We start from the raw sequence: 26,262 nt of genomic DNA on the forward strand, positions 1-26,262 counted from the left end.
CAACAGTAGATGACCCTCTTCCTCACTCTCCTACAGCCCAATCCCTTGTACCTTCCATCACCCCCAAGCTTCTGACGACATCAGCCTAACATATCATCACCACCACTTCTCAGCCTTCCAGTGTGCTTGCAGTCTTCCCGATTCTGGTAAGTGAAACTACACTGTACATACATATTTTTGCTTTATATAGGCTGTGTATTTATATCATTCCTGCTTTTACTATATCTTAGTGTTATTTTAGGCTTTATGTGTTATTTGGTATGATTTAGTGGGCTATTTTCTGGGTCTAGGAATGCTCAAAAATTTTTCCCATGGTAATTGCTTCTTCACTTAATGCCATTTTGGCTTACAAAAGGCTTCATAGGAACGGTCCACTTTCAGAGGATAACCTGTACAGTAAAACCCCTGGTATCTGGAATTGAAACAACTGGACGCCTCAAGCAACTTGGAAAAAAAAAATCAAAGAAAATAAATTTAAAAAAATTAAATAAAAATAAAATAATAATTAAAGGACGTACACAAGTTTAAAATTGTAAAAATAAATAGTCTCTGAAGTAACACATAAATCTTTGGTGAAGGTGGGAACAAATATTCAGCCAGCGGAGAGCCTTGGTCGTGTTTGTTCATAGCAGCTGTTTGAATAAAGTTGTGTGAAACAGCAATGGCGTCGCCCAGGATGAAGAGCTGGTTGATGTCGCTTGCCATTGGGATGACTCTCTTAAAGTGTCTCCTTATTCCTGCTTAGTAAGGGCTTGGTCAGAGGATTTGGGGGAGGGGGGGGGGTTAATTAACTATAATGTTATTGTTTGCCTTTCGGGCAGCTTCACGGAGGGGGAGGAACCTGCAGATGATTGAATGTTTTCAAAGAATGTGACTGCAAATAAAATGTTTTGATTATATATTCATGAAAGTGAAGTTTGATCAGTATAAGTACAGTAGAGAATTTTTGTCTTTTAAATTTTTATTCTTAATGTAGGTGTTTTATTTAGGCATTGTAAGAATAAGTCTCAAGCAACCGGAAAATACACTTATCCAGCATCTACCAATCCCCATCGGCACCGGATTCGAGGAGTTTTACTGTACTTGGGGGTAAGGGAGGAATTGGATGAGGGGAAACTTTGCAAATTAAAGAGAAATGGAAGAGGAATAAAAACAGGTGAGAAATAGGGGTCATGATAATCAGAGAATATTCAGAATAGATAGAGCATGCAAACTTAGTGTTGAAACAGGAAATAGCTAATATAGGGGAAAATTGTTATCAACGTCTTGCAAGATTCTTCTCAATTAATTAAGGGCAGAAATGGAAATAAATGTGTTTGATGTAGCACCCCTTAGAGAGATGCTGAATGAAGACCATGGATTGAAATTGCGTTTTACATGCATCCAGCATTTTGGAAATAATCAGCAGAACGGGGAAAGAAGCAGGACAACGATGTTAAAGGAATGAGTAACATTACAGGGAAAGGTTAAACAGGTGACTTTTTTCCCCTGGAACGAAACGAGGGGAGATTTGATTGAGGTATTTAAACTTATGAGGGGTAGAGACACAGTAAGTGTAGGAAGGTTTTTCCATTGAAGGTGGATAAGATACAAACCAGAGGATATAGTTTTAACATTCAAGAAAAATTTGGCAGGTACATGGATGGGAGGGGTTTGGAGGCCTATGGACTGGGTGTAGGTCAGTGGGATGGCAGAATAAAAGCACGGCACAGACTAGAAGGGCCAAAAGGCCTGTTTCTGTGCTGTAATGTTTTTTGGTTCTAATGATACTGACACAGAAAATCAAGGTGTGGAATTAATTTGGACCCAGATAGGAAACTGCAAGGAAAAGTATCGACCTCCCCTCAATCCAACAGCGATTGCTACATGCAAAAGCATGAATCAGGAAATTATGGGGGCTTGCAATAAATCATGGGTGACTTTATCCTTGATAGCAAGATGGACAAATAAAATTGGCAAAAAAATAAATTAATACTGTAAAGGATCCCATGTTATACCGAGAGAATTTTATTTTCAGTCACTGTAAGGATTTTAAATGCTGATGCTTTATGGTATGGTATGAAAGTAACTGGTTCAAAGTGGATTGGAAAAAATAGATTAAATAGCTAAATAATGGCAGACATTTTAAGAAATATTTACAATTTTCAAAGATAAAATAATTAAGAACTAAACATTATGAGAAGGATGATCCAAGTATGGGATAAGTAGGTCCAAAGTGTTATCATCCTGGGAGAGATGGCACAAGACATGAACAACAGTAGCAAGGCAGAAGATTGGGGAGTAATGATTTAAAAAAGGAATGAGAGAGAAAATGGATCTTATGAAAATAAAATATTAAAAAACAAAGGGCTTTAACATAAAAGTAAGTGGATAGCAAAAATTAAACATCAACACCTCAGAGATGAATGATGGCATGAAAAGGCACAAAATACGTACAAGTCGATTATCATCTGATTGCACAAGTACAATGTGACAAAACAGAGTTCTCTGGTCCTCGGTGCAAAACACGCAGACACACACAGACAAATAATAGAAATGCAGGACAAGCATTCGTATATACAAATAAATAAATATTGTTTCATGAATATGATAGTCTTGATGTTTAGTTCCTTTGGTTGTTGAGCAATTTCAATGCCCGTGTAGACGGGAGCCCTCCACAGTAACTTTAAATCAGAGGCGTAAAAGGGATGGGATGAACTTAAAAGATTTATTACAGGGGAAAAGTCCTGGACAAACTAATGAGGGACCATGGGCTGGCATATACCCTGCACAGGATAGCCTGCATCCAAGGGTGTTAAAAGAAGTTGGTGCAGATACAGAGGAGAGATCAGTTATGGTCTTCCAAAATTCCCTAGATTCTGGAAAGGTACTGGTTGATCAGAAAACTGCAACAATGTAACACGCAAATCTAAAAGAGGGACAGGATTCTGGTCACTATAGAGGGAGTGGCACAGTTAGCTTAGCGGTTAGCGCAACACCATTACAGCGCCAGAGTCCCAGGTTTCAATCTAGCGCTGTCTGTAAGAAGTTTAAATGTTCTCCCTGTGTCTGCGTTGGTTTCCTCAGGATGCTCCGGTTGCCTCCCACCCTTCAAAACATATGGGGTTGCAGGTTAATTGGGCAAGCACGGGCTTGTGGGGCAGGAGGGCCAGTTTCCGTGCAGTATGTCTACATTTAAAATTTAATGAAAAGCTCAAAATTATGAATAAATAATTAAAAACATTGCAGAACCAATCATAATGTAACTTCTTTTCTGCTTTGACCCCTCCCCCCCCCCCCCCCCCCCCACATCTATGCTCTCAAGTCCAATTGATAAGAATGAAAGTTCAGATGTTACATCAGATTTGACCTAGTTGATGATCCAAGTTGTAGTTCCCTGCATCAGCTGGGAAATGTTGGCAAGACTTCACCTTGTGAAATCATCAATTGTTCATGCACTTTTGTCATTTATGGTGTGCTCATGAATCGAGGATTTACTTCAGCTTGGAACTACTTTTGTGCTTGCAGGACGGTCAACTCCAGTAGCAACTTATGGCAAGAAAAGTGTCAGAATTCACAATTCTCTCTTTATATGTTAAATATCACAAGTGTTTTGTGGCATAAATTCCCAATCAACTCAAGTCTATGATCTCATGCCAGTATTATTTGCTGGAAATAACACTAATTCTGAAAACTGCTGCAATTGTGGACATTTATTTAAATATCAAATTATGAGGGAGTAGGTACTGAGGGTGAGAAAGGAGCAGCGGTGTCTCTAAGAAATCAAACTGGAAGAACCTTCCAGCCAATTATGGTCCAAGTACTGAGAGTTCTTGTGCTCTACCTAAAGAGAGCAATTTATCAAACAGAAGCTTGACTATAAAGTACTTTTTTTTATGATCTCTGAGGTTTTAAGATTTAGATGCACACCTAGAAATGGTGCAGAATGAGTAAATTGCCATGTTCCTCATAATGTAGGTGATTATCAAATAATATTGAAGTACTCAGCAATACAACTCTGTGCAACATATTAAACCACAGGGATACTCCATTACCAGTCATTACAATATTGTGATAATCTGCAATAATTAAACTTAGCAGTTCTTGGTCGATTAAAATAGTCAGATATTTCTCCTTCCTGTCCACAATACCTCTGAATATTTTATGAACACTTCATTTTATAATCAGCTGCTTTGTCTAACAACCTCTGAAAGGTCTAGGCTAACAATTCTGTCATGTCAACTTCAAAGATTATGTTGACAAAGGAAAGATTCTTTGTTTAAAGAAAGCCCTTTATATTACTTTCTGTTGGATAAGATTCTCCAGGTTTCACTAACTGTAAAGATTTGTAAACGCTGCTTGCAAGTCACTGAAGAACATAAAGACAGCAAGGCTTTACTGCTCCCCAAGGTGATTCAGGAGACAATTTTCTCCATTCAATGTATACTCCAGCTGCGTATTCAATTATTCAGTACATTTGTACAAATTTACAAATTCCAATTATGAACCTGTTCTGTTTTTCAAATAGCTTTAGATAAAAGTCTCCTGCAGGAAATTGTTAAGCAAGATTATGGCCTACAAAATTGGTGGTAATATACATGAATATTTGAGGACTGGATATCCATGGAAGTACAGAGCTCAAATTTGTAAGTTATTCTTATAATGATAAATAGAACCTGTTTCCATGCCCCAAGGATCACTATTGGTATCCTAACTATTTACAATGTGATTGGGAGAATTAGTGCAATATAGATGTTTGGAGACTACACTGCAGATATACAGTAAGTTGCAAAAGGAAGTTAACAAGAAAGGGGTGAGAAGGCAAAAAGTACAGTAATTATGAGGGGAAGTGTAAAAATTTTGTAAGGTGTCAGAGCAGGTTGATAAGTGGTCAAGTCACACAGGATCCTTGTCTAATGTTGGTTACCCTTTACTTCCTGTAGATGCTGTGTGACCTGCTGAATTTCTCCAACACTTTTGCATATTGCACTTGTCCATATTAGTTGGGACATAGTACAATATCAGGGAGGTTACAGTACAACTTTCTAATATATTGATTAGGTTACAGCTGGAGCACCGTTCTGGTCTTGGAGTATAGCGAGAATGCAGAAGATATTTATCAGGATATTGCCTGGGGTGGAGAATTTCAGTTATGAGAATTCAGGGTTGATTGGATTTATTTCCTTAGAGGGAAGGTGGTTGAGGGAGGGATCTGTTAAGTTATACACAATTATGAGAGGCATAAATAGAGGCAGATAGCAAAAAACATTCAGAGGGCTTAGCTTTAAGGGTAGGAGGTTTAGATGGGATTCCTGGAACATTTTCTCATCCAGGTGTTTGTACTGCGGATTGTACTGCCTGAGACACTGGCAGAGACACTAAAGGATTTAAGTATCTGGATGAACACGTAAATCACAAGGCATGGAAAGTGATGGGGCAAGCACTGGAAAGTGAGATTCATACTTGGTGGCTGGCTCCATCTAATAAATGCTGTTATTTTGCAGGACAGAGATTCTTGCACTCAAATTACATACTCAACAAGCAGTTACAGAAGAAAACTTTGCTGTACAGTGCAAGAAGAAGCCTTGCCTTGGGGCATGGAACAGGTTCTATTTATCATTGTACACCTGGAATTTGGTGTACAGTTCTCCTTACCCAAAGAAGCGATGATTGCCTCAGAGAGGGTGAACCAAAGGTTAAGCAGAACGATTCATCAGATGAGAGGGGAAAAAAAATGAACACGAGATCACAGGAATAGGCTCTTTGGCTCTTCTGCCTGTTTGTCATTCACCTTAGTAGAACTTTCCCGTTCAAACTGTATAACATAGGGTCTCCTGCCACTGGATTTTTGAACAAGGTGATTGCATTGAAATATGAGAAATGTGGGTTAGAGAAGCTGGCAATTAAGGCCTGCGATACGGTTAAACCTTTATTACTCAGAAAGAAATGTGGATGCCTGTGTTGATGAGTACATTCACGGTCGAAATGGGCATGAGGAATATTTGGAGCACTAAAATGAATTTTAAAAATGTGGGCATTTGGCCGAAAGAGGAGTCAATTTCAGAATTCTGCCTTGGCCTTGCCAACATGGACATCCTCCACTTTTTTTTAAAAAACATCTTGCCCTTGTCAATTTCTAACATTCTAACATATTAATAGAGACAAATAAGTAAAACACAAGAGACTACTGACACTGTGGTTGAGGTAAAACACAATGATGGAGAAACTCAGCAGATCAAATGGTGTACTTTACGTAGCAAAGGTAGAGATACGGAACAGGTGCCAGCTGACATTTTGGTCAAGCCAAAATGAAGGGCTCAAGCCCAGACCATTGGTTATGTATTTTTTATATTTGCTATATAAAGTACACTGTTTGACCTGCTGAGTTTCTCCAGAATTATGTTTTAACTGAAACAAGTACTCAGATAGATTTCACTACTGCATCATGTTACCAAATGTTATTCTCCTCGATGTTTTTGCCTTCATGACCACATTGAATAGGTCAGTTTATTAACAAGTAGAACTTTTAAAATCTGAACTTAAATTGTGGCACATTTTCATATCAAATTTAAAAGAAAGTGGGATTCAACACAAAATAAATCCCTGATAGTGGTCGCCTCTGCAAGGAATAAAGATCTGTAACCACAGGAAGAGGAATCGATTTACTGCTGGGTACTGTAATAGTCACATTAAATGACCATTGCCTGTCAAGAGATGTGCCATAGACATAAAAGTTGATGAGTTGAGTATCCAGATCAAAACTGCTTTGCAGTAAATTATAAATGCGAGACAAGTTATTTACAGCAAGCTGCAGTTAGTGCAAACGATCCTCAATGATCCCTCTTGCTGAAGAGCAGTTGGCAGCTTACTTGCCTAAGGCAGAAGGTTCTGTATTCAATTCTATCCTCCATTGGAACACACAAGGTTAGTGTGAACCTTCAGCAAAGTACTGATGGAGTGCCAGACAGGTGCAAAAAAATTCCATGACCTATTTTCTTTTTTAAGTCGCGGGAAACTTCTTCCTGAAACTTAGACATGAATCACAATAGTGACTGCATGTCAGACCATCCCATTCTCTTGCCAACACGTCTGTCCTGGTCTCATGCACTGCCAGACTGAGACCACCCGTAAATTGGAGGAACAATACCTTATTTTCCAACTGGACACCCTCCAACCAGATGGCATTAATATCAATTTCTCTGGCTTTCGTTAAACCCACCCCCCCACCCCCCTCCCTGTCATCTCTCCTTTCCCTGTCTACTTTCACACAGATGTGATGAATTCTCAAGTATCCAATTACCACCTTTTGTTGGTCTGGAGTCCTCCCCCATTGTTTGAATTCTGAGACTTTCTGATATATTCTACTTTTGTCTTTTCTGATTTTTCCTTGAAGAAAGGATCAGACCCAAAATGTCAGCAATATATCTCTGTCCTCTATAGATGCTAAAAAAGACCAGCCGAATTCCTCCAGCATTTTGGTATTACGTTTCACTTGACTTATAGAGCCGTTCAGCCCAACTCACCCATGGCAACCCAGTTACCTTTCAGCAACTCCATAAGGTTGCTGTGCAGTGCCAAGTTCTGGAGGTATGGTAGTGATATCATCTTGTCTGCCTCGATAGTGTACTGATGTGATTGATGTGGAAATTCAGGATTTGAAGGTTGATGCACAGAACCAGGACTGGGGCAGTGTTGACTTCATTGACTATTTAACACTTTTGCGTTTGACGGCAGTAGTGGGGACTGGGAGCCGTGCAGTGGTGGGGACTGGGAGCCGTGCTATAAAAATTGATGCCATTTTTATTCTTCTACCAATGCTGAATTACCAACATCCTGCACGGAGCCCATTAAAATTCCCTACACACTATCCAGTCAATGCTTCCTTCAATGCCCTACTGACCAACTTCACATCCCAACAATTAGCTGAAATGGAGAGGTTGGACATTTGTGATGTATTTGATTGGGAAATAAACTTTGATCCACATCATCATCCACACAACCTCTACCTCTGTGATATCTACCACTCAGCCGATCTCCTGCCAAAACTCATGCGTGACTTGGTTGCTGCTGGTCTTGACCATTACTAATTAAGAAAGGATCTAATTTTATGCATGAAACGTTCAAAACCTTCAATGGCACACTCTTTCATCTAAATCAGTGGTTCTCAACCTTTCCTTTTCAACTCACATACCACCCTAAGTAATTCCTTAATTCAAATCAAGTTTATTGTTATCTGATTGTACAAGTACAACCTGACGAAACAGCGTTCTCGGGTCCTTGGTGAAAAACACACAAACATACAACCTGACATAACAAGACAAACAATACCTAAGCAGGACAAGTATTCACACACATATAAAAATAAATAGTTTCATAAATATGAGAGTCTCGGATGGTTAGTGTGAGTAATTCCTTTGGTTGATCATCAGTCTCACTGTCAGTGGGAAGGTGATCTGTAAGTAAGGGATTACTTAAGTAGAAAAAGTTGAGAACCACTGGTCTATACTCTTCCAGCCTCATAACTCTCCAAGATATTTGCACTCCTCTAGATCTGTGGACTTCTATTGAATCACAATTGTTGGTGTTCTTGCTTCAGCCCCAAGCTCACAAATCTCTCTCCGATCCCTCTTGTTCTTTATTCTTAAATGAACCCTTTTGATCAAGCTTTTAGCCATTAACAACTCTGTCTGACGTGCTGTCCAGACGTTCCATTGAGGAACCTAGAATAATTTTGGTTCATGAGATCTGAGGGGCAGGTTTATATCTAGAATATCTAGAATGCGATGCTAGATGAAGTGCTAGAGGCAGATGCAATTATAACTGTACAAGTACCTGAATTGGAAAGGTGCTGAGGGATAGGAGCCGAAGGTGGGCCAGTGGGATTAGCGTGGGCAAAAGGGTTAGTTCCTGTGATTCTAAGATTAACAGATGTTATAAAAATACATTTCTGCTATAATGCACCTAATATTGGAGTTTTCTACTGCTATAAACACATGGATAGACTCATAAACCCCCACCTAAAAGTTCAGTATTGGTGTGCTTGCTGACAAATTAAATTGATTGTTGTGATAAGCATTTCTGCGACATGACTGGACTGAGGCATTATTTTAATGGCACTTCCAAGGCAGGTTGGGCTATTCGCTGTCTGAATTTCCTAACAGCAATATGTGTGCTTCAAAATCTACAGGCACTGCCTGAGACTGAAGTCTTGCATGCTCCTGACACCAGTCTTTGTCAAGACAGGAGGGAATCAATCACTCTCAAGACTCAACCAACACAATTTAAACAATTCATATCCAAAAGTGCTATCTTTCTTTGTCAGTCCAGCGTCTGTCCTGGACATTAACTGCTTCTTGCATTTGATTTGGATGAAAGATGTCTGAGTGCTGGTGAAAAATAATCATTTTTAGATTAAAATCATGTGCAAGATTTTTTAAATTCCAGACTTAATTTCACCCTTTTATTTTACTCCAAACAAAAACCAGGTTCCAGGTATAATCATTTATTCATCAAGGGAACAAAGGCACTTAAAACTCTGAATGTATGTTGTGATATAATTAAAATTGTATCCAGAATTATGCAAAAAAAAATTCTTCCCACTATGCCATGTTCACTGCCTCTAAGTTGACTGCAAAGTTAATTATGAAAATCAACTGTATAACACAGGCTAAGGATATGGTCAGATCAAAATAAATATTTGTAGCCTTTTTACTCTGGGCATCACCATCCCTCATTCCACACCTATTTTCAAACACACTTTCCAGTGAACAGAGCTGCCTGTGAACCCGAGAGGCAATGTGGGAGATAAAGTAGTGTTTCTTGATTAGGATTGTGACGCACCATGGATTTTTCACACTTTCTATCTCCCACTCAGCCAGGACCAATTACAAGATCGATGTTCAACTCCATTAGTTTGTTGAGGAAGACAGTTAACTCCCTGGGCACTGCAATCACTCATTACATATGGAAAATGAGAGGAGTTGAGAGTATACCTGCTTAATTGGCTCATGTAAAAAAAAATGATAGTTCAGAAAGCCATGTATTCTTGTGGTTGTTATTTATAGTCCCTCCTTTGACAAACTTCTCATGCAGTTCCTCAATTTCAAGAAGTACATGGTTGTATATGGGTTTTGAGACCTGAGATGACCATCAATATGGAAGTGTAGACACTCACAGAGGGTAGGTAGTGTCTGACAGAGGTGGGCAGGTGGGTGTCTTGTGCTGCCATTATTGTAAATGCAAGATGAAACATTCCTATGTGCTTGCCTGACCAGCAGAATGTGTAGCTTTGCCTCATTCCATTTGTTTTAACTTCTGTCCATTGTATTTCATTTACTATTCATTTAGAATCTTAAAAAATTACAGCACAGAAGGATGACATTTGGCCCACTGCATCCACGTTGGGCCATGCCATAAACACACTCCATCCTCCTTCTTGGACTGCATTCATCAAAGGTCAGCCCAGGTACTTTCTATGCTTAATGGTGTTTGCTTTTATCACATTTTCCAGAATTAAGACAATGGGACACATGGGCTTTGATAGATGTTTCAGAAAGGCTATTCGTATTCTTCCACCAAAATACATTTTTACTTCTCTTTTGATATTAATCCCTAACGAACAAAACATTTAGCTTGGAAAGGTAGAGAATTCAAAACTAAGTAATATTTATCATGTCCTTTAAAATAAATATTTAGCACCTTAATGACAGGGTGCAAGGAGCGGAGATACAGTGCTCCCGTGGGATCCAACCACCCGGTCAATTGCCGTCATCTCCGCACGGGCTTTGAACAGCCTGTTAAAGGAGCTGACAGTAGTTTTATTTAAAATCCCGTGTCCGCAGGGTCTGCGCCCAACATGGCGGTGCTTCTAACTGGCAGCAGCCAAGAGGGGTTGCAGACTCCAGGGGAGCAGAGGACTGGCACAGAGCACCAGAAAATTGGGAGACCATCCCCCGTCTGCAAAGCAGAAGCAGTGGAGACAACCCATGGGACGGTGACCACGGAGAAGTGAGGGGGCTCTGCGGCTAAAAGACCAATGCATGCAGCAGGCTGCTGGCAACTGAAGGTGAGGAACCCACAAAGGCTGTGGGCTGCTGGAGACTGCTCAAAACTGGATGAATGGGTACCAGGTATCAGAACCGGGAAGCGAGGGAGTGCCAAGGGGACTGAAGGGTTCCTGACCATGTCGGAGGTTCAGATCTGGAGCTCGGGTTGCCAGTGGTTTGGAATGGACTCTGTATGCCTGTGGAAGTGCTGGAGATGAATCTATGGACACTTGGTGACTTGGGCAGGACTCTCTTTTGCTTCTCTTTCTCAGTCTGTAAGGAGACGCTTCAGGCAATTTTGGCCGATAGCAAGCCTGTCTACCTTACAGGAGGCAAAAGTAATTTCAGGAAATATGATACTGTTTTATTACAATGACAAAAAGTTGAATCTTGTATCTTGACTGTTAAAACTCCTGTTTGAAACACGAGTTCTCTCTCTTCATTTCAAAAGATTTCAAATTCTGAATTTTAAATCTCACAGTTCATTAGTTATACTACATTAAATATATTGGCGCACTAAATTTTCTCCAAATATGTCGATGAAAACACCAAGTTTAGGAATTCAGTACATGATTTGTGACCATTTCCATTGACAAACCATAAGCCAAGATACACAAAAAGTATAGAATCAGAAAAACACTTTCTAAACTGTTTTAGATCTTTAATTTCAACAGAATAGAAAAATAACCATATCACAATTACAGCACAGAAACAAGCCAATTTGGCCCTTCTAGTCCGCACTGATCCAAGTACCCTCCTCTAATCCCACTTACCAGCTCTCTGCCCATATCCCTCCATCCTCCTCCCATCCATATACTTATCCAACTCATTCGTATGAAAAAATGTAGAAAATATCCTCAATGCCTCATAACATATTACGATTCAATTGAAAATCTCTATTCATGAAACAAATCACTTGCTTGAGCACAATGGTGAATGGAAAATTTGTACTAAAATGACACCTCACAGGATAGCTCCATCTCAGAAATGTCACACTGTCCTGATTGGCTTTGTACTATTTGTTATTTTAGATTTAGGAACATTCAGTAAAATTGTATCATGAAAAGGAATTGTCAGCTCAAACACTGCTATGGAAAGCAGTGGCTGATTAACACCTACTGTCCACTTGTTGATGAATCAGCCATGAATCGTCCATATTGAACACCACTTGGATGAAGCCAGGATGTCAACAAGAACACAAAGTGTACTTCAGACAGGGACTTCACTATCCATTGCCAATCGTGGCTGGTCAGGACCACCACTTTTGAACCCTAAAAAGAAGAGCTGCCACTGGCTTTGCATCATATGTTAAAGAAACAATATAATGTATGAACAAACTTGACCCAGAGCAAAAAAAAGCTTCTGCACAAACTCATAGGGTTGAACAGCATCAGTAGGAAAAATAGAATCAAATTGACGTTTTGGGTCTGGATCCTTGATACAGCCAATTAATTTACAGTTTTACCTAAATTATCAGCTAAATGCAGCAAGATGTGATCAGTTTGTGTTGTGCAGGCTGTTCAGCTTCAGACATTCTTGTAGCCAAAGTCCAAATGCAGACAAAGGTAATGAATATCAGAGTTGAAGTGTATATGACAGACTTGACATCAAGGTAGCAATGGATGCAATGTGGCATCAAGGATAATGTAGGTCTAAGTGCTTCACCAGCCCAAGTCATATTTTGCACATTGCCAACCATATGTAACTGCTTCAACAACAATGGCTTTCTTTCCATGATAAAGTTGAAGCAGGAATGTTTGCTGATAACTAGCAAGTGAGTTTTACTTATAGCTCATCAGGTCCCTCCCTGGACAACCTGCAGGCATGGCTGTTAACTGCAAAGTTACTTTCATGTCACACAAGTGGCAGGCATAGACCAACTTCAACAAGTGATCATTTCCAAATACCTCACCATCATTAAAATCACTGGAGTCATCATACAGAAACCATAGCTATGAAAGCCAGAGCAATTTGCAGCACAAGACTCACGTCCCATCTCCTCAGAATCTTTCTAGTATAGATGGCCAGTTTCCATAAATAAAAGATTGTGTCAGAATCTGGCACATGACATGAGAAATATCAGGAGTAGAGTCTTGAGGAATAAATCAAGTACTGCAGCTCCTTTCCTGAAGATGTAACTGCTATGTATGTTTCTGATATGTTAAGTAATACATACAAATCTTGGAAGACAGGGATTTAACATACCTCATTTGGGTAAAGTGGGAGAAAATAGAGTCCTACACAATTAATGAACAGTTTATTAAATCACTTGATCGCATTGTTTTTAAATGTTTAATTCAAGAGAATGTCAATCTGTTGAGGTCAGTGCAGGAGAAAGAACTAAGCATGATGCACTTTCAAAGGGGATACTTTAATGCTTTTTCAGTAGCTTAATCGAACTCAATTATCCAGTGGAAGTTAAGTTTGATAATTTAGCTTTGGAGTTGTTGATGAAAATGCCTGAACATCAATAGAGAAAAAAGTCAATTAGTAACAAGGCTCCAAAAGTGTAATAAGCACAGAAATGGAGCAACAAGTCGAGCAGCACATTTGCATCAGAAACAGTGAATGCCACGGTAAGATGTCCACCATCGCTTTCTCTTTGTTGCTGGGAGTAACTGGATGCTCAAACAGAATTCGCACCAAGAGAGATTATAGATCATCGGGTGTTACTTGCCCCAGCTGCTCTGATTTTATCCACAGCACCACCATTTGTGAATGTTAATGAGCTTGTTATTGTGGAAGACATTACAGAAATATGCTGAAACAAATCACTGTTGACACGAATCAATCTGCAGCAGCAGGATTTGATGGATAGAGATCTGAATGGGAACTTGCCAATTTTGGCTCTCCAGACCTTCCAATTACACCAATTAATTTTACTAACTATTTTTATATCTGATCAATCTAAATTGTTCCTTCTGATTCATGAAGGGACATTTTGTACAGTAAGAGTCAAATATATTGATATTGCTAATGTAACAAACATCAACAAATCGTTTGATTGGTTTCAAAGGCCTGAAGAGGGATCAATAGGGAATGATTTTCCAAATTTTTTACTGATCTAGAAATGGTTTTACATAACCATAAAAAGCAATTTGCAACTTGTGCTTTGCTCTCACAGTACAGAATAAAAACCCATGAAACAAATATCAAATCTAAAATTTCAGCGCAACTAATATTCGTCTACGAGTATTCTTAAGGCATTTCAATAATTTAAAAGGCATTTTGTATTCACAAGGGTATTCATGCATAATATTTCAAGTCAAGTTTATTGTCTCCTGATTGTACAAGTACAACCCAATGAAACAGCGTTCTCCAGTCCTCAGTGCAAAACATGTAGACACACAACCAGACATAACAAGACAAACAATACATAAGCAGGACAAGTATTTATACATATATATATTATATATACACACACACACACACACACACACATATAATTAAATAAATATTGTTTCATGAATATGGGAGTCTCGGATGGTTAGTGTGACCAGTTCCTTTGGTCATTCAGCATTCTTACTGCCCACAGGAGGAAGATGTTCCTCAGCCTGGTGGTGCTGGCTCTGATCCTCCTGTATCTCTTCCCCGATGGGAGCAACTGAAAGATACTGTGTGCAGGGTGGAAAGAGTCTCCATGATTTTGTGCACCCTCTTCAGACAACGATCAGAGTGGATCATGTCGATATTGATCCTCTTTTTCACTCTTATGGTCCTGTGAATTGACCTCCGACCTATTTCCCCTTAGTAACTGTACCACATTATGGTGCAGCTGGCTAGGTCACTCTCAATAGAGCTCCCATACAAGGTTGACATAATGGTGGCCTGTAGCCTTGCCCATTTCACTCTTCTCAGGAAATGCAGTCGCATGTTGTGCCATCCTGACAAGTGAGGAAATGTTGTGTCCATGATAGGTCACTAGTTAAGCGCATCCCAAGGAACTTGATCCTCTTAACTCTATCTACTACAGAATCATTGATGTGTTGTGGAGAGTGGTTGTTCCTACTCCTCCTGAAGTCCACGATCATCTCCTTCATCTTGTCCCCATTGAAGTTGATACATTCGCACCATTTCACGAGATTTTCCACCTCTTCTCTGTAGTTTGACTCACCATTGTTGCTGATGAGGCCGACTACTATTGATTCATTTGCAAACTTGATGAACTGGATCTGGCAATACAGTCGTGGGTCAGTAGCGTGAACAAAAGTGGGCTAAGCACACAGACCTGAGGTGTATCATCTGCAATTATTTTGAAGAACTTGCTAAACTCTGAAGGTTCAATGGAATGAAAACATTCAAGGCTAATCCGAGATGATCCCAATATTTACTTTAATTTATTGTAAAATCACGAGTTGTGGGTTTCTTTTATAAAAATAGAAAACTGCAAACATAGTGCGCATTGTGATTGCCTTGAGGATCTTTGCGTTCAATAAGAAAATCACCCTGTACATTGTCCAAAAGAAGATTGCTACTTAAGTGATCTCACAGATTCTGGTCCAAGGTTGAGTTGTAACTCAACTTCATTTAACACTGGAGCAAAAAACTATAAGTTGGAGGAATAAAGGGTTGAACAGCATCAAAGTCGCCAGCATTTCAGGTTGGAATTCTTTTCTCCTGCTGATCCTGTTCAACCCAGAGTTCCTTCAGCAGATTCGAACATCTGTGCTCTTTTTAACACTCACTTCCTACACTATATGAATTCCCAAAACAGCCATTACAACTAATTTTGTTACATAATTCATTCAATTTAAGAATTTTAAGTTAATTACCAAGTACATACCAACATTAACCACAAATTCATTGAAATAAATGGTGCTTTCTGCTTGAGTCATAGCCTGGGTTCTTTTATTGATAATTTGGCAGGAATTAATTAATTTAATCAGGGCAAGTTAAATTATAACTGAGATGACGACAGTTAAATTAGATTAATATTGACCAGAACAAGTTAGCCCAGGATTCATTCATCTCTCAATTTGTGCTGGGAGTTAAAATCACAGCAAAATCATAGCAATGCATTCAAGGTTTCTCTTTGGACATCTCTCTTTCCCTCAGGATAATGTACCAAACTCCAGTTCTGGAACTGGAAACAAAGTTTTTAAAAAAATATACATTTACTTAAGCGGTGAACTTTCTTAAGCAACAATGCAAGCAAATGCTACTTAAAATGCAAGTTGAAAATTTGAATAAAACAGAAAATATAGAAAATACACAACAGCATAGATAGCACTTGCATAGAAAGACAAAAATGGGACAATATTTCACCCCTGTTGTCTAGGAGTGAGAAAGATTGAAAGGTTTACAAACTGCAATATATCAGAGAAAAGATCATGAAACTACAAGGGTTAACCCAGAGTATTACTTTAGTTAAAATGATGAGCTGATTCAGGGAAGAGGTTAATTTAAAAATGAGATGACAGATGTTCTTTCGTTATGCCACGTATTATTGACCCCCAAAAAATAGGAACTTCCAAGGGTAATTAAGGAAACCAAGGTGGAAATTAGGATCTTTTGGACCTCCGCTCAAGGATCTTGTGATCATATTTTTCTCCATAATGGAGAAAGAACCCTTGAGAAATTATTACACATTAGTAATGGGGAGTGGAATGGACTGGGAGACAGGCCTTGCAGACCACTCTCCACCTTCTGAGAAGAAATCAATGGCTTTAAACAAAAGGCATTTCTAGATTTTACGACAGATGCCCTTAGTATAACGGGGGAATAGTTGCTCCTGGATTTCTCCACATAACTTCGCCTTCTAAATCTTACTGGTATGAAAGACACAAACCACTAAGGCAGCCTTCCAAAATAGTTTTCAGGATTGCAACCCAAGGACATAATTCATGGGAGAAAAAAAAGTCATTATTGCAGGAGTTCAGCAATATATCACAAGAAATTTTGCACTAATGTAATTGGAGAAAGTGATTACAAGCCTGCTAATGAACTTGAATTAAGCACCAAGGTATCAAGGTCACTAAAACATTGATATGAGAAAGAAAGAAAGTTCTTCAGCGATTGTGTCAGCCTCATGGAATTTCTCTTTACCACACATGTACATTTTAGTTTCATGACAGTCACTTTGATTTGCTAATAAGTAAACCAGAAATCAATGTTAATCGTTAAGTGGTTATGTACCTTCATCACTGGCTGGGCAAAATATTTTGCGCTCCAATCACAGAAACCCGTTTGCATAGTTGCAGATATGAAACTTTTGTGTCCAACCCCATCCTCTGAATCTTCAACAGTCTGGAAATGTAAAACAAATTTTAATGCCCTTCCATACTGGCAACAAAACCCTGTGCCCTGTGAAACAACTGCTGGATTTTTTCTGACTCTTTTCCATTTCCCTCTGTCAGTCTGCATTGTTGGCAAGGTTCGAGAAATGCAATAAAGTGTTGGATGGGCACCAGCAAGAACATTTTAGTGATCTAAACATGGTGTTTAGCGTCACTGGCTTTAAAAGACCCTATCATAATTAGAATGTTGTCCGGTAAAAAAAGCAAATTTGTGGATTACATTGAAATAAAACAAGAGTCCAAACAGAATTTAGGAGTTGCAAAACCATCTTATCACATTAAATCCAAAGCAGAAAGTCCTAAATTCAAGCACAATACAACTTTTACTGATGTAATTAGGAGAGAAGGCTGCAATGGATCAATCTGTTCTGAAGGACGATGAAAGGTTAGCATTACAGATAAGACCCTTCATTAAATCTTTCAGGTATTAATAGAAAACAGAGAGCACAATACAGGCCCTTTGGCCCATTGATGTTGTGCTGACCTATAATAGTGTAATAACATTTTTTTTTAAAAAAAAAAGGTGAAGCTACCTGTAGACTTTCCCATTACACACCCCTGCGGTCAGACACAAAGTGGAGTTCCCACCAAACTACCCCATCACCCACGCCCCGGGTTGAGACAAAAAGTGAAGGCTCCCTCTACACCTACCATCACACACGCCTAGGGCCAGACACATAATTAATTGTGATTTTATATAATTACATGTAATTATTAATAATCAATTACTATCCTTTATTCATTGTTCTTGGCAAGGCAATTCACACCTCTTGTATCCAACAGCCATTTTGGAAGCTCTTCCAAACACAATGCACCATTCAAGGAACTTTGGTATTATATATATCCTGGAATTTATAGTCATCAGTGTTTGTAATTCTCAAGAATACTATTTTGTATTTATACCCATTCAATGTTTAACACTCCCTCAGCATAATATAGGTTTTGATTAAATAGCTGGAAGAGTTTGTATGAAGCAACAAAATGACCCAGGAACAGAAAACCTGAACATTTATGCATTTACCTTGTGGAACTCGATTGCAAACATCTACACCTGCCAAATGCACAGGTATTAATTTATGTTTAAAAACCATAATCTGAAGCTGGTAGGAAGAATACCCCAAAACTTGCGACCTTCCAATAGACAAGAGAAAGGGCACCAAACCAAATCTTTGAACAAAGAGGGATGGATTAAAGGTTTTGGGTCGGCTCAGAGATGAAACTGTTGTTTCTGAAGTGGAAGGTCATGAATTCAAACTGTAGCCCAAAGATCTTAATCACTAACCTCATTTGCTACCTCCTGTCACAGCTCATGAGCCATCTGCAGAGGAATTCCTAACCCCTTGTGAGAAGTGGACGTCCTTCGGCTCCACCTCATCATCAAGGCATCCTATTGAAAAATATCATGCTCCACCAGGCTTCCAACCACGACTGGTGGAATGATGTTCACCACTGGAGGCAGCCAAAATGTTTCTTCTTTTAGAAGATGACTTTAACCAATATTCAATAGATTCAACTGATTCTAGTGATTTGTAAAGATAGCGCCTGTAAATAGTAAAGTGCAAACTGTACTGTTTACTAGTCGCTGCAATATTAGTAGTGAGGTTACCACGGGAATTCTGCTCCCTTCTGACAAATGGGTGCAATTTAGTCAACCTAAAGAATTCCAGGACCTTTTGATGTATTACTTTTTATCTGCATTTATCTGAGACTATCCAGATGTCTCTAACGCACGTTGTGCTCTCAGATTCTGAATTCAAGGTATTGCGGCAGGTCACAACCTAATTTAATTAAGGGCTAGATTCCTTCTCCTCATATTTGTGTTCATCATATCTTGTCAAGTGTCAATCATTCCGATCACATTTCCCACATCCATGACATAGACCAGCAAGACTGCCAAGAGAAGCAGGCGCATGGAAACATGATCCCCTCCTGCCCTCTGACCATCCTGATTTAGAACTATACTGCTATTCTTGTATTATTGCTGGTTCTAAATCCTGGAGCCCACCACCCAATCCATTACGGACATCAGGAATACTTAGTAATCCAAGAAAGTGGCTCCCCACTGTAGCAAAAGGCTAATTTAGGATGGGCAATAAATGGTCTTACCTGCAACTCCTCCATTTTTAAATTTAGATGTTCAGCATGGTAACAGGCCCTTCTGACCCATGAGCCCGTACTGCCTAAATTATACCCAATTTACCTACATGTTTTTGAAAGGTAGGAGGAAACCGGAGCACCCAGAGAAAACCTGGTTTCTGGCGCTGTAACAGTGTGGCGTTAATCGCTATGCTAACCATGTCACCCAATGCTGTAAAATAAAGAAAATATTTTCCTATATTTCGAAATAAATATAAAAATGTGACCAGAAGACTAGCTCAAGCATCGGCAAAATGACTTTCCTGTTAACCATTTGTAACTCAAAGATGCTGGTGATTTTTACTGCCTTAATTAATATTCAATGTCCATGTCATGCAAATTCGTGAAGCGTTTCATATTTTTAGCATCCTGCAGTTGCACTGGGGTGTTCTGGAAGACCTGTCTTGGATCCCACCTGCTGCCTTGTGGGCAAAGCCTCTATAGGCAAAGGCGAGGAGAAGGTAAACTCTGACTTCAAATCCCCGGGCTCGGCTCATACAGCCATCAGTACCTGGAAAGGGCCCCAGCTATGGGCAAATAGCACGTGTCAGTCTGGCAGCAGGGGCTGGCAGCTGTGACAGAACGCAGGAAACAGTTTCTCTAGCGGTCTGCAACAGCAAACTCGGTGGGCGAAGGATCTGTAAGAACAGCAGCCAGCGAGCATGGTCTTGAAACAGACCACTGCGGGGGCAATCCCACGTCACTCTGGCTATCGTGCCTTGCACTCTGCCAGGCCCAGTGGCGTGGGACCCACGCCTCCAAGTCCTTGCCCCGCAGCACATGGTGCCTAAAGCTGAAAAGCTACAAGGCATCGTGTTCATCTTCGCTTGCAAAGGGATGGGCCGTGGATGGATGATAATTTAGGAATTAGAATTTTGAGTAATCATCTTTCTTCCAGAGACAGGAATGTGTTTCTAATTTGTAAGTATTTTTTTTAACCAGAACAATTTTTATTATTTTTATTCAACTGTAGCCTTAAACTTCTCATAATAAACTGGGTTCTAAGTGGGAACAGTAAATACACTGAGCAAATTTAATAAGTAGAATACAAAATAAATTTTAAGGAAGAATATTAATTATGATACCAAAATACGATAAAAAGTGCCATTTCATAGGTTTTTCTACAACAGTATTTTTTTAAGGAAAACACATTTCATTAAAACAGACTCAAATACCCAATTTGACTTAAATGGAATTATGCATGGAATGGTAAATATCTATCAGGTGATTGATTTTCAAAATAATATAGTGCTGTCAGTTTCAAAAAAACATTCACCTGGCTGAGACAAAGTAAAACACTGAAAGGTTTTTTGACTGAAGGAATATAAAAATTGATTCAGAAGTGCTGGTTTCTCTCAACAGGAGCACAGCGATGAATCCTAAAAGGGAGAACGAGATGGGGGCAACCTTCATAACTGATAGAGATATCACATCACACTTTTCATTTACATTAACATGTCACAGCATTCAAGGTGCAACTCCGATAGATCTGAGATTTACTTAACATCCAGACTCTGCAGGGAGCACTTCATTCACTGCAATATTACACAGATTTTCCCCGGCTCAGTCTATGTGTCCTTTCGGTTCAATACTCCCTTGACTTGCCACCAAACTTCTATAACCCCAAACTAATCCAAAACACTCCTATTCTTTCCTTGACCTGCGCTGTGTCTTTATCATCTCAATGTTTGTTCCACCACCATGGCCCCCAAGAAAATTATGCTCCTGCAGTGCTGGATTCCACAAATTGTGCAATTTCTTCTTCCTATGCATTCCCTTCTGCCTTCTAATCCTTTTCCCCATCTAAAAGGTTCCTGAGAACACATCTTTAATCAAGTTTTAAGATGCTCGTACCAACTTTATCAAAGACATTTCATTCAGTAAAAGATGTAACCTCTTCCTGCCAAATGAGCCTCCAAGACAGCTGTGTTCCTCGAACCTGACCTCTTGAGCTCTTTTTTGAACTACCACACTGTTCATTTGCCACAACTTCTGCAAATCCTTTTCTAAAATTTTAAACTTCTCCATAGTTGCAACCTTAAAACCGCTCTCCGTCCAAACCGTGCGTCATCTACTCCCATCTCTTGTGAAATGCAGCAATATTTTGTTTAGTTCTAACCCAGTTCAGTGTTTTGGACCATTTCCTTAGAGGATCTAAACATTAAAGAGAGCACCAGCATCTGTATTATTTTCTGTCTGGAAGATTCCTTACCTGATCTGGCCCCTTGTCGAACATTTTTCGTGTTCTGGAAAACTGGTGAGAATGTGGAGTGTATGGCACCCCTACAGTGGGTACAATTCCGTGCCGAGGTGATGAGATATCTCTGGGTCCTGCCTGTTTACTCACGTCATTGGTCAGACTTGAACTACTGGTACTGGGTATGGGAGGTGAACCTCTGCGACAGAAAATCAGATGTGATGGTAAGATAGAATATTCCACAAAGTGATATTATATACTTTCATATTAATACCCTGTCTTCCAGGAAACAAAAGATAGTTCTTTAGAGTCACAGAGTATGGAAAAGGCACTTTGGCCCAACTTGTCAATGCTGACCGAGTTGGCATTCTGAGCTAGTTCTATTTGCCTGCATTTGGGACACATTCTTTTATGCCCTTCAATTCATAATTAGTACAGATGCCCTCTGAATGTCAGAATTGTGTCTGCTTCTAGTTTCCTCTGGCAGTTCATCCCAGGCACGGTCCATCCTCTGACTGAAACACAGGTTCCTCTTACACTTCTCTCACCTTAAACCTATGCCCTCTAGTTGTAGAATCAACCACCCTGGGAAAGACTGAGCACTGTACCTACGTCACTATGATGTTTTCTTTTAAGGATTTTCTTTATGCCAGATGGAAAAAAAGAGAGAAAAACTGAATGATTAACAGGGCAGTTAAACAAGTCTGCAGATGCTGTAGATCCAGTTTGTGGGTGGCAAGACTTAATATTCAATCATCAATTGTCGTTTAATGCACAAAAGAAATTCTGCAGGTCAAGTAGCTTTCATAGGAAACAAATATATGTCATCAACATTTTGGGCCAGTGCCCTTCATCAAGGGATGAGGAAAAAGCAGGCAGGTGTCTGAATAAAAACATGGGGAGGAGGGAGCAGGAAAGAAGGGCCAGGGAAGGAGCATAGGCTAACAAGCAAGAGGTCATAGGTAGATAGGGGTGGGGGAGGATGTGCAAATTGAAGTACCTGGGGATCATTATCTTGGATCTTTCCTGAAGCAACATGCTAATGGGATCATGAAGAAAGTGCACAGGTCATTGCTTCAGCTTCCTCAGGAGTTTACAGAGGTTTGGTATAACATCGGAAACCCTGGAAAATTTCTACAGATGTGTGGTGGAATGTGTGCTGAGTGGCTGCCTCACGGTCTGGTATGGGGACACCAATACCCCTGAGAGGAAAGCCCTGCAAAAAGTTGTGGACACAGCCCAGGACAGGCAAAACCATCCTCACAATCAAGAACATCTATAGGGAATGCTGTCATCAGACAGCAGCATCAATCATCAAGGATCCCACCACCCAGCACATGCTGTTCTTCCTGCTACCATCGGGAAAGCCACAAGACTCGCACCACCAGGTTCAGGAACAGCTGCTTCCCCTCCACCATCAGACTCCTCCACAACAAACTCAATCAGGGACTCATTTAAGAACTCTTACGTGCATTTTATTGATTTTTTTCTCCCCCCTCTCTGTTTGTTTACATGTTCTTAAATGCCTTTTTTTGCACTAGCTGTCTGGCTCGCAGGATAGAGAATCTCACGGTTGTATGTGATGTTATGTATGTACTCTGACAATAAATCTGAAAAGGTTGACAAGTAATGGGGGAGGGGCTAGCTCTTTGAATGGAGAGGGGGAGGGCCTAAGAGCACTTGGAGGTCGATGTTAACACCATCTGGCTGGAGTGTCCAGAAGGAATATTAGGTCTTGCCCCCACAAACTGGAGGAACTGCATGCTCACCTCACACTGGGCATTGATGGCGTGTCCCATTTACACGAGGTGGATGTGAAGTCAGGTGCTCACATCGTAGCAGAAGCAGCTTACATTAGGGTTCAATAAAGTTTATTGTAGAAGTTTGGTCAGCTATGCTGTTAGATGAGAATACTTTACAATTTTAGCAGTAATTTCATTCTGCACAAGTTTTATTGACATGAAACTTTTTAAAAATTAGAATCTACATTACAGTCAATGAACAAAGGACACATTTATATATGTGGGGTAAATGAATAACACAAATATAGGATTGCTTAGATAAAAGGTGATGGAAAAACAAAAATATCACGAGCAAAAGATCTGGTGCATTTTATAGGTTCTCAATTATGTGTTATTTTCAAAAGAGCCTTACATTCACGGTTCATTTTGAAGTTGAATGATTTCAATGTTGGCAAATAAAAAAAATTTATAAAAATCCAAAGGCTGACTATATTAGAAACTTGAAACAAATCCAGAGTACTGGCTTCTGATGAAGAATCCTTTGACATGAAATGTCAGCTCTGTTTCTCTTTCACCTGCTGAGTGGTTCCAGCGTTCATTGTCTTTGAAACATTATTGCTTCAATATGGTACACGATTGGGAATTTCTTTTTCATTCAACTGTACTCGAGAAATATGCTCATCATTTAACAAATCCGAAGAATTCCTACAAACTTTAATGTGGTAGACATCCACTTTATAAACTACTTTGAAATTGCCATAGGTCACACAAGAGTGGACTTTCCTCATAATGGAGCATAATATACATCAAATATTAACTTCAAAACTGCCCAAATAATGAACAACTGTTACAATATTGTCCAGGGATTTAGTGCATCAAGATTCATTTCAAAAGCTCCTGCTTTTATCGTTTTCACAGGTTTTTATGATTTAACGGCCTATGCTGGAATATAAATCCTGGACCTAAATTATTTAATTCATGATGCTATACCCTGCTACTACAGATCATATTTTTCCCTTGACATCTCTTCTGAAGGAGCTAGATTGGTTCTGCACTTATGAAACGAACAGTATTCATTTTTATTTCAAATGTCTCTTCATGGCGTCACACTGAAGGCTTATTTCTTGAAGGGAGACTTAAAAGGTAGAAGAAAGAATACTACTGAGTTTTCAGAAGGTTTTGGCAAGGTCCCTTTGCAAGAGAACTGGTAAGAGAAAGGCAAATGGACAAACGGAGATAAAGATAGTGGAGAAAAAGGCCAATGTGCGTTGGGAGCTGCAGAGCTTACTTCTGGTCAAAAATGATTTGAACTTTGGAACAGAGCAAACTTAACAGTCATCATTCCTCAAGGAAGGACAGATGCCATTATCAAGGGTTGAATTATATCCGCACTGGCTATTTGTTCAATCCAAAAATGTTCTGTATTATAATTTAAGATGATGATCCTTTCATGTTGTTAAATTTCATAAAGTAGTTCAATTTTTTTTTGCTATTACAACCTTTACCTCTTTTCTCATAAAGATCATAAGACATAGGAGCAGAAATAGGCCATTCAGCCCATTGAGTCTGCCCCACCATTTAATCATGAGCTAATCCATTCCCCACTCTGCCCCAGTGCCCAGCCTTCTCCCCATCACCTTTGATGCCCTGACTAATCAAGAACCTACTAATCGCTGCCTTAAATATCCCAATGACCTGGTCTCTACAACTGCCTGTGGCAATAAATTCCATAGATTTATCACCCTCTGGCTCTCTGTTCTAAGCGGACACCCTTCAATCCAGAAGTCGTGCCCTCTTGATCTAGATTCTTCCAGCATGGGAAACAACCATTCTACCTCTACTCTGTCCTCACCTTAGAACATTCAAAATGTTTCATTGAGGTTCCCTCCCCTTCTCCTAAATTCCTATGAAATCAAAAGATGTCAAACACTCCTCATATGATAACCCTCTCATTCCCAGAATCATCCCAGTGAACCTCCTTTCAACCCTCTCCAACTTCAGCTCATTGTTTCTTAAATGAGGAGCCCAAAACTGCTCACAGTACTCCAAATCAGGTCCCATGAATGCCTTATAAAAGCCTCAACATTGCATCTCTGCTCTTCTATTCCTCTTGCATTTCCCTTTTTCACCACTGCCTCAGCATGCAAGTTTATTTTCGGGGTATCCTACATGAGAGTCATAGTTCCCTTTGCATTTTCCCCCTCATTCACAAACAAAATAGTCTGCTCGCTTTTTTTCTACCAAAGTGCATGACCGTCCACTTTCCAACATAGTATTTCATTTGCCACCTCTCTGCCTAGTTTCCTAATCTAAGCCCTTCTGCAGCCTCCGTGTTTCCTCTATACTCCCTGCTCTTACCTTCAATTCATCTGCAAACTTGGCCACAAAGCCATTCATTCCATAATCCAAATCATTAATATACAGTATGTTTCCGATTATCCAAAAACCACTTTACCAAAATTCACAGTTATCAGAGAAAATTTTTGGCGGCAACATGACATCACAAGTTGACTTTTTTTTTAAACCTGCCGTACTCATGTGCAACACTGAAGTGCCAATTGAGCTCTTGTACTCAGGGTAAGAATTAAACTTTATTTCATGCTTGAAAAACCTTTCCTTGTTCTTTGTTGTTTTATGCTGATGCTACTGGGCTGGAATTAGAGCAGGGACCTTGGGCTCCCGGGCAGGTTTGGCAATGGCGGTGGGGAGGTGTTGAGGATCGGTGTGGGGACCTCGGGCTCCCGGGCAGGTTCGGTGACAGTGCTGCGGAGGTGTCGGGGATCAGAACTGGGACCTCAAGCTCCCAGGCAGGTTTGGCGACAGTGGTGGGGAGGTGTCAGGGATCCGGTTGGGGACCTTGGATGCCC

General features: G+C 39.8%; 1 protein-coding gene across 7 annotated transcripts in view; it reads right to left on the minus strand.

The window, feature by feature from the left end:
- rptor (regulatory associated protein of MTOR, complex 1) overlaps positions 1-26,262 on the minus strand; it is a 339,346-nt gene that overhangs the window by 66,921 nt on the left and 246,163 nt on the right. For all 7 annotated transcript variants that reach the window (XM_069929956.1, XM_069929955.1, XM_069929957.1 and 4 more), the window contains 2 exons: positions 21,669-21,852; positions 17,160-17,270 (listed from right to left, as the gene is read on the minus strand). In XM_069929956.1, coding sequence (XP_069786057.1) covers positions 17,160-17,270; positions 21,669-21,852 — 295 coding nt within the window. The remainder of the gene's footprint in view (positions 1-17,159; positions 17,271-21,668; positions 21,853-26,262) is intronic.

Source organism: Narcine bancroftii, chromosome 3, assembly GCF_036971445.1.
Source record: "Narcine bancroftii isolate sNarBan1 chromosome 3, sNarBan1.hap1, whole genome shotgun sequence".
NCBI lineage: Eukaryota > Metazoa > Chordata > Chondrichthyes > Torpediniformes > Narcinidae > Narcine > Narcine bancroftii.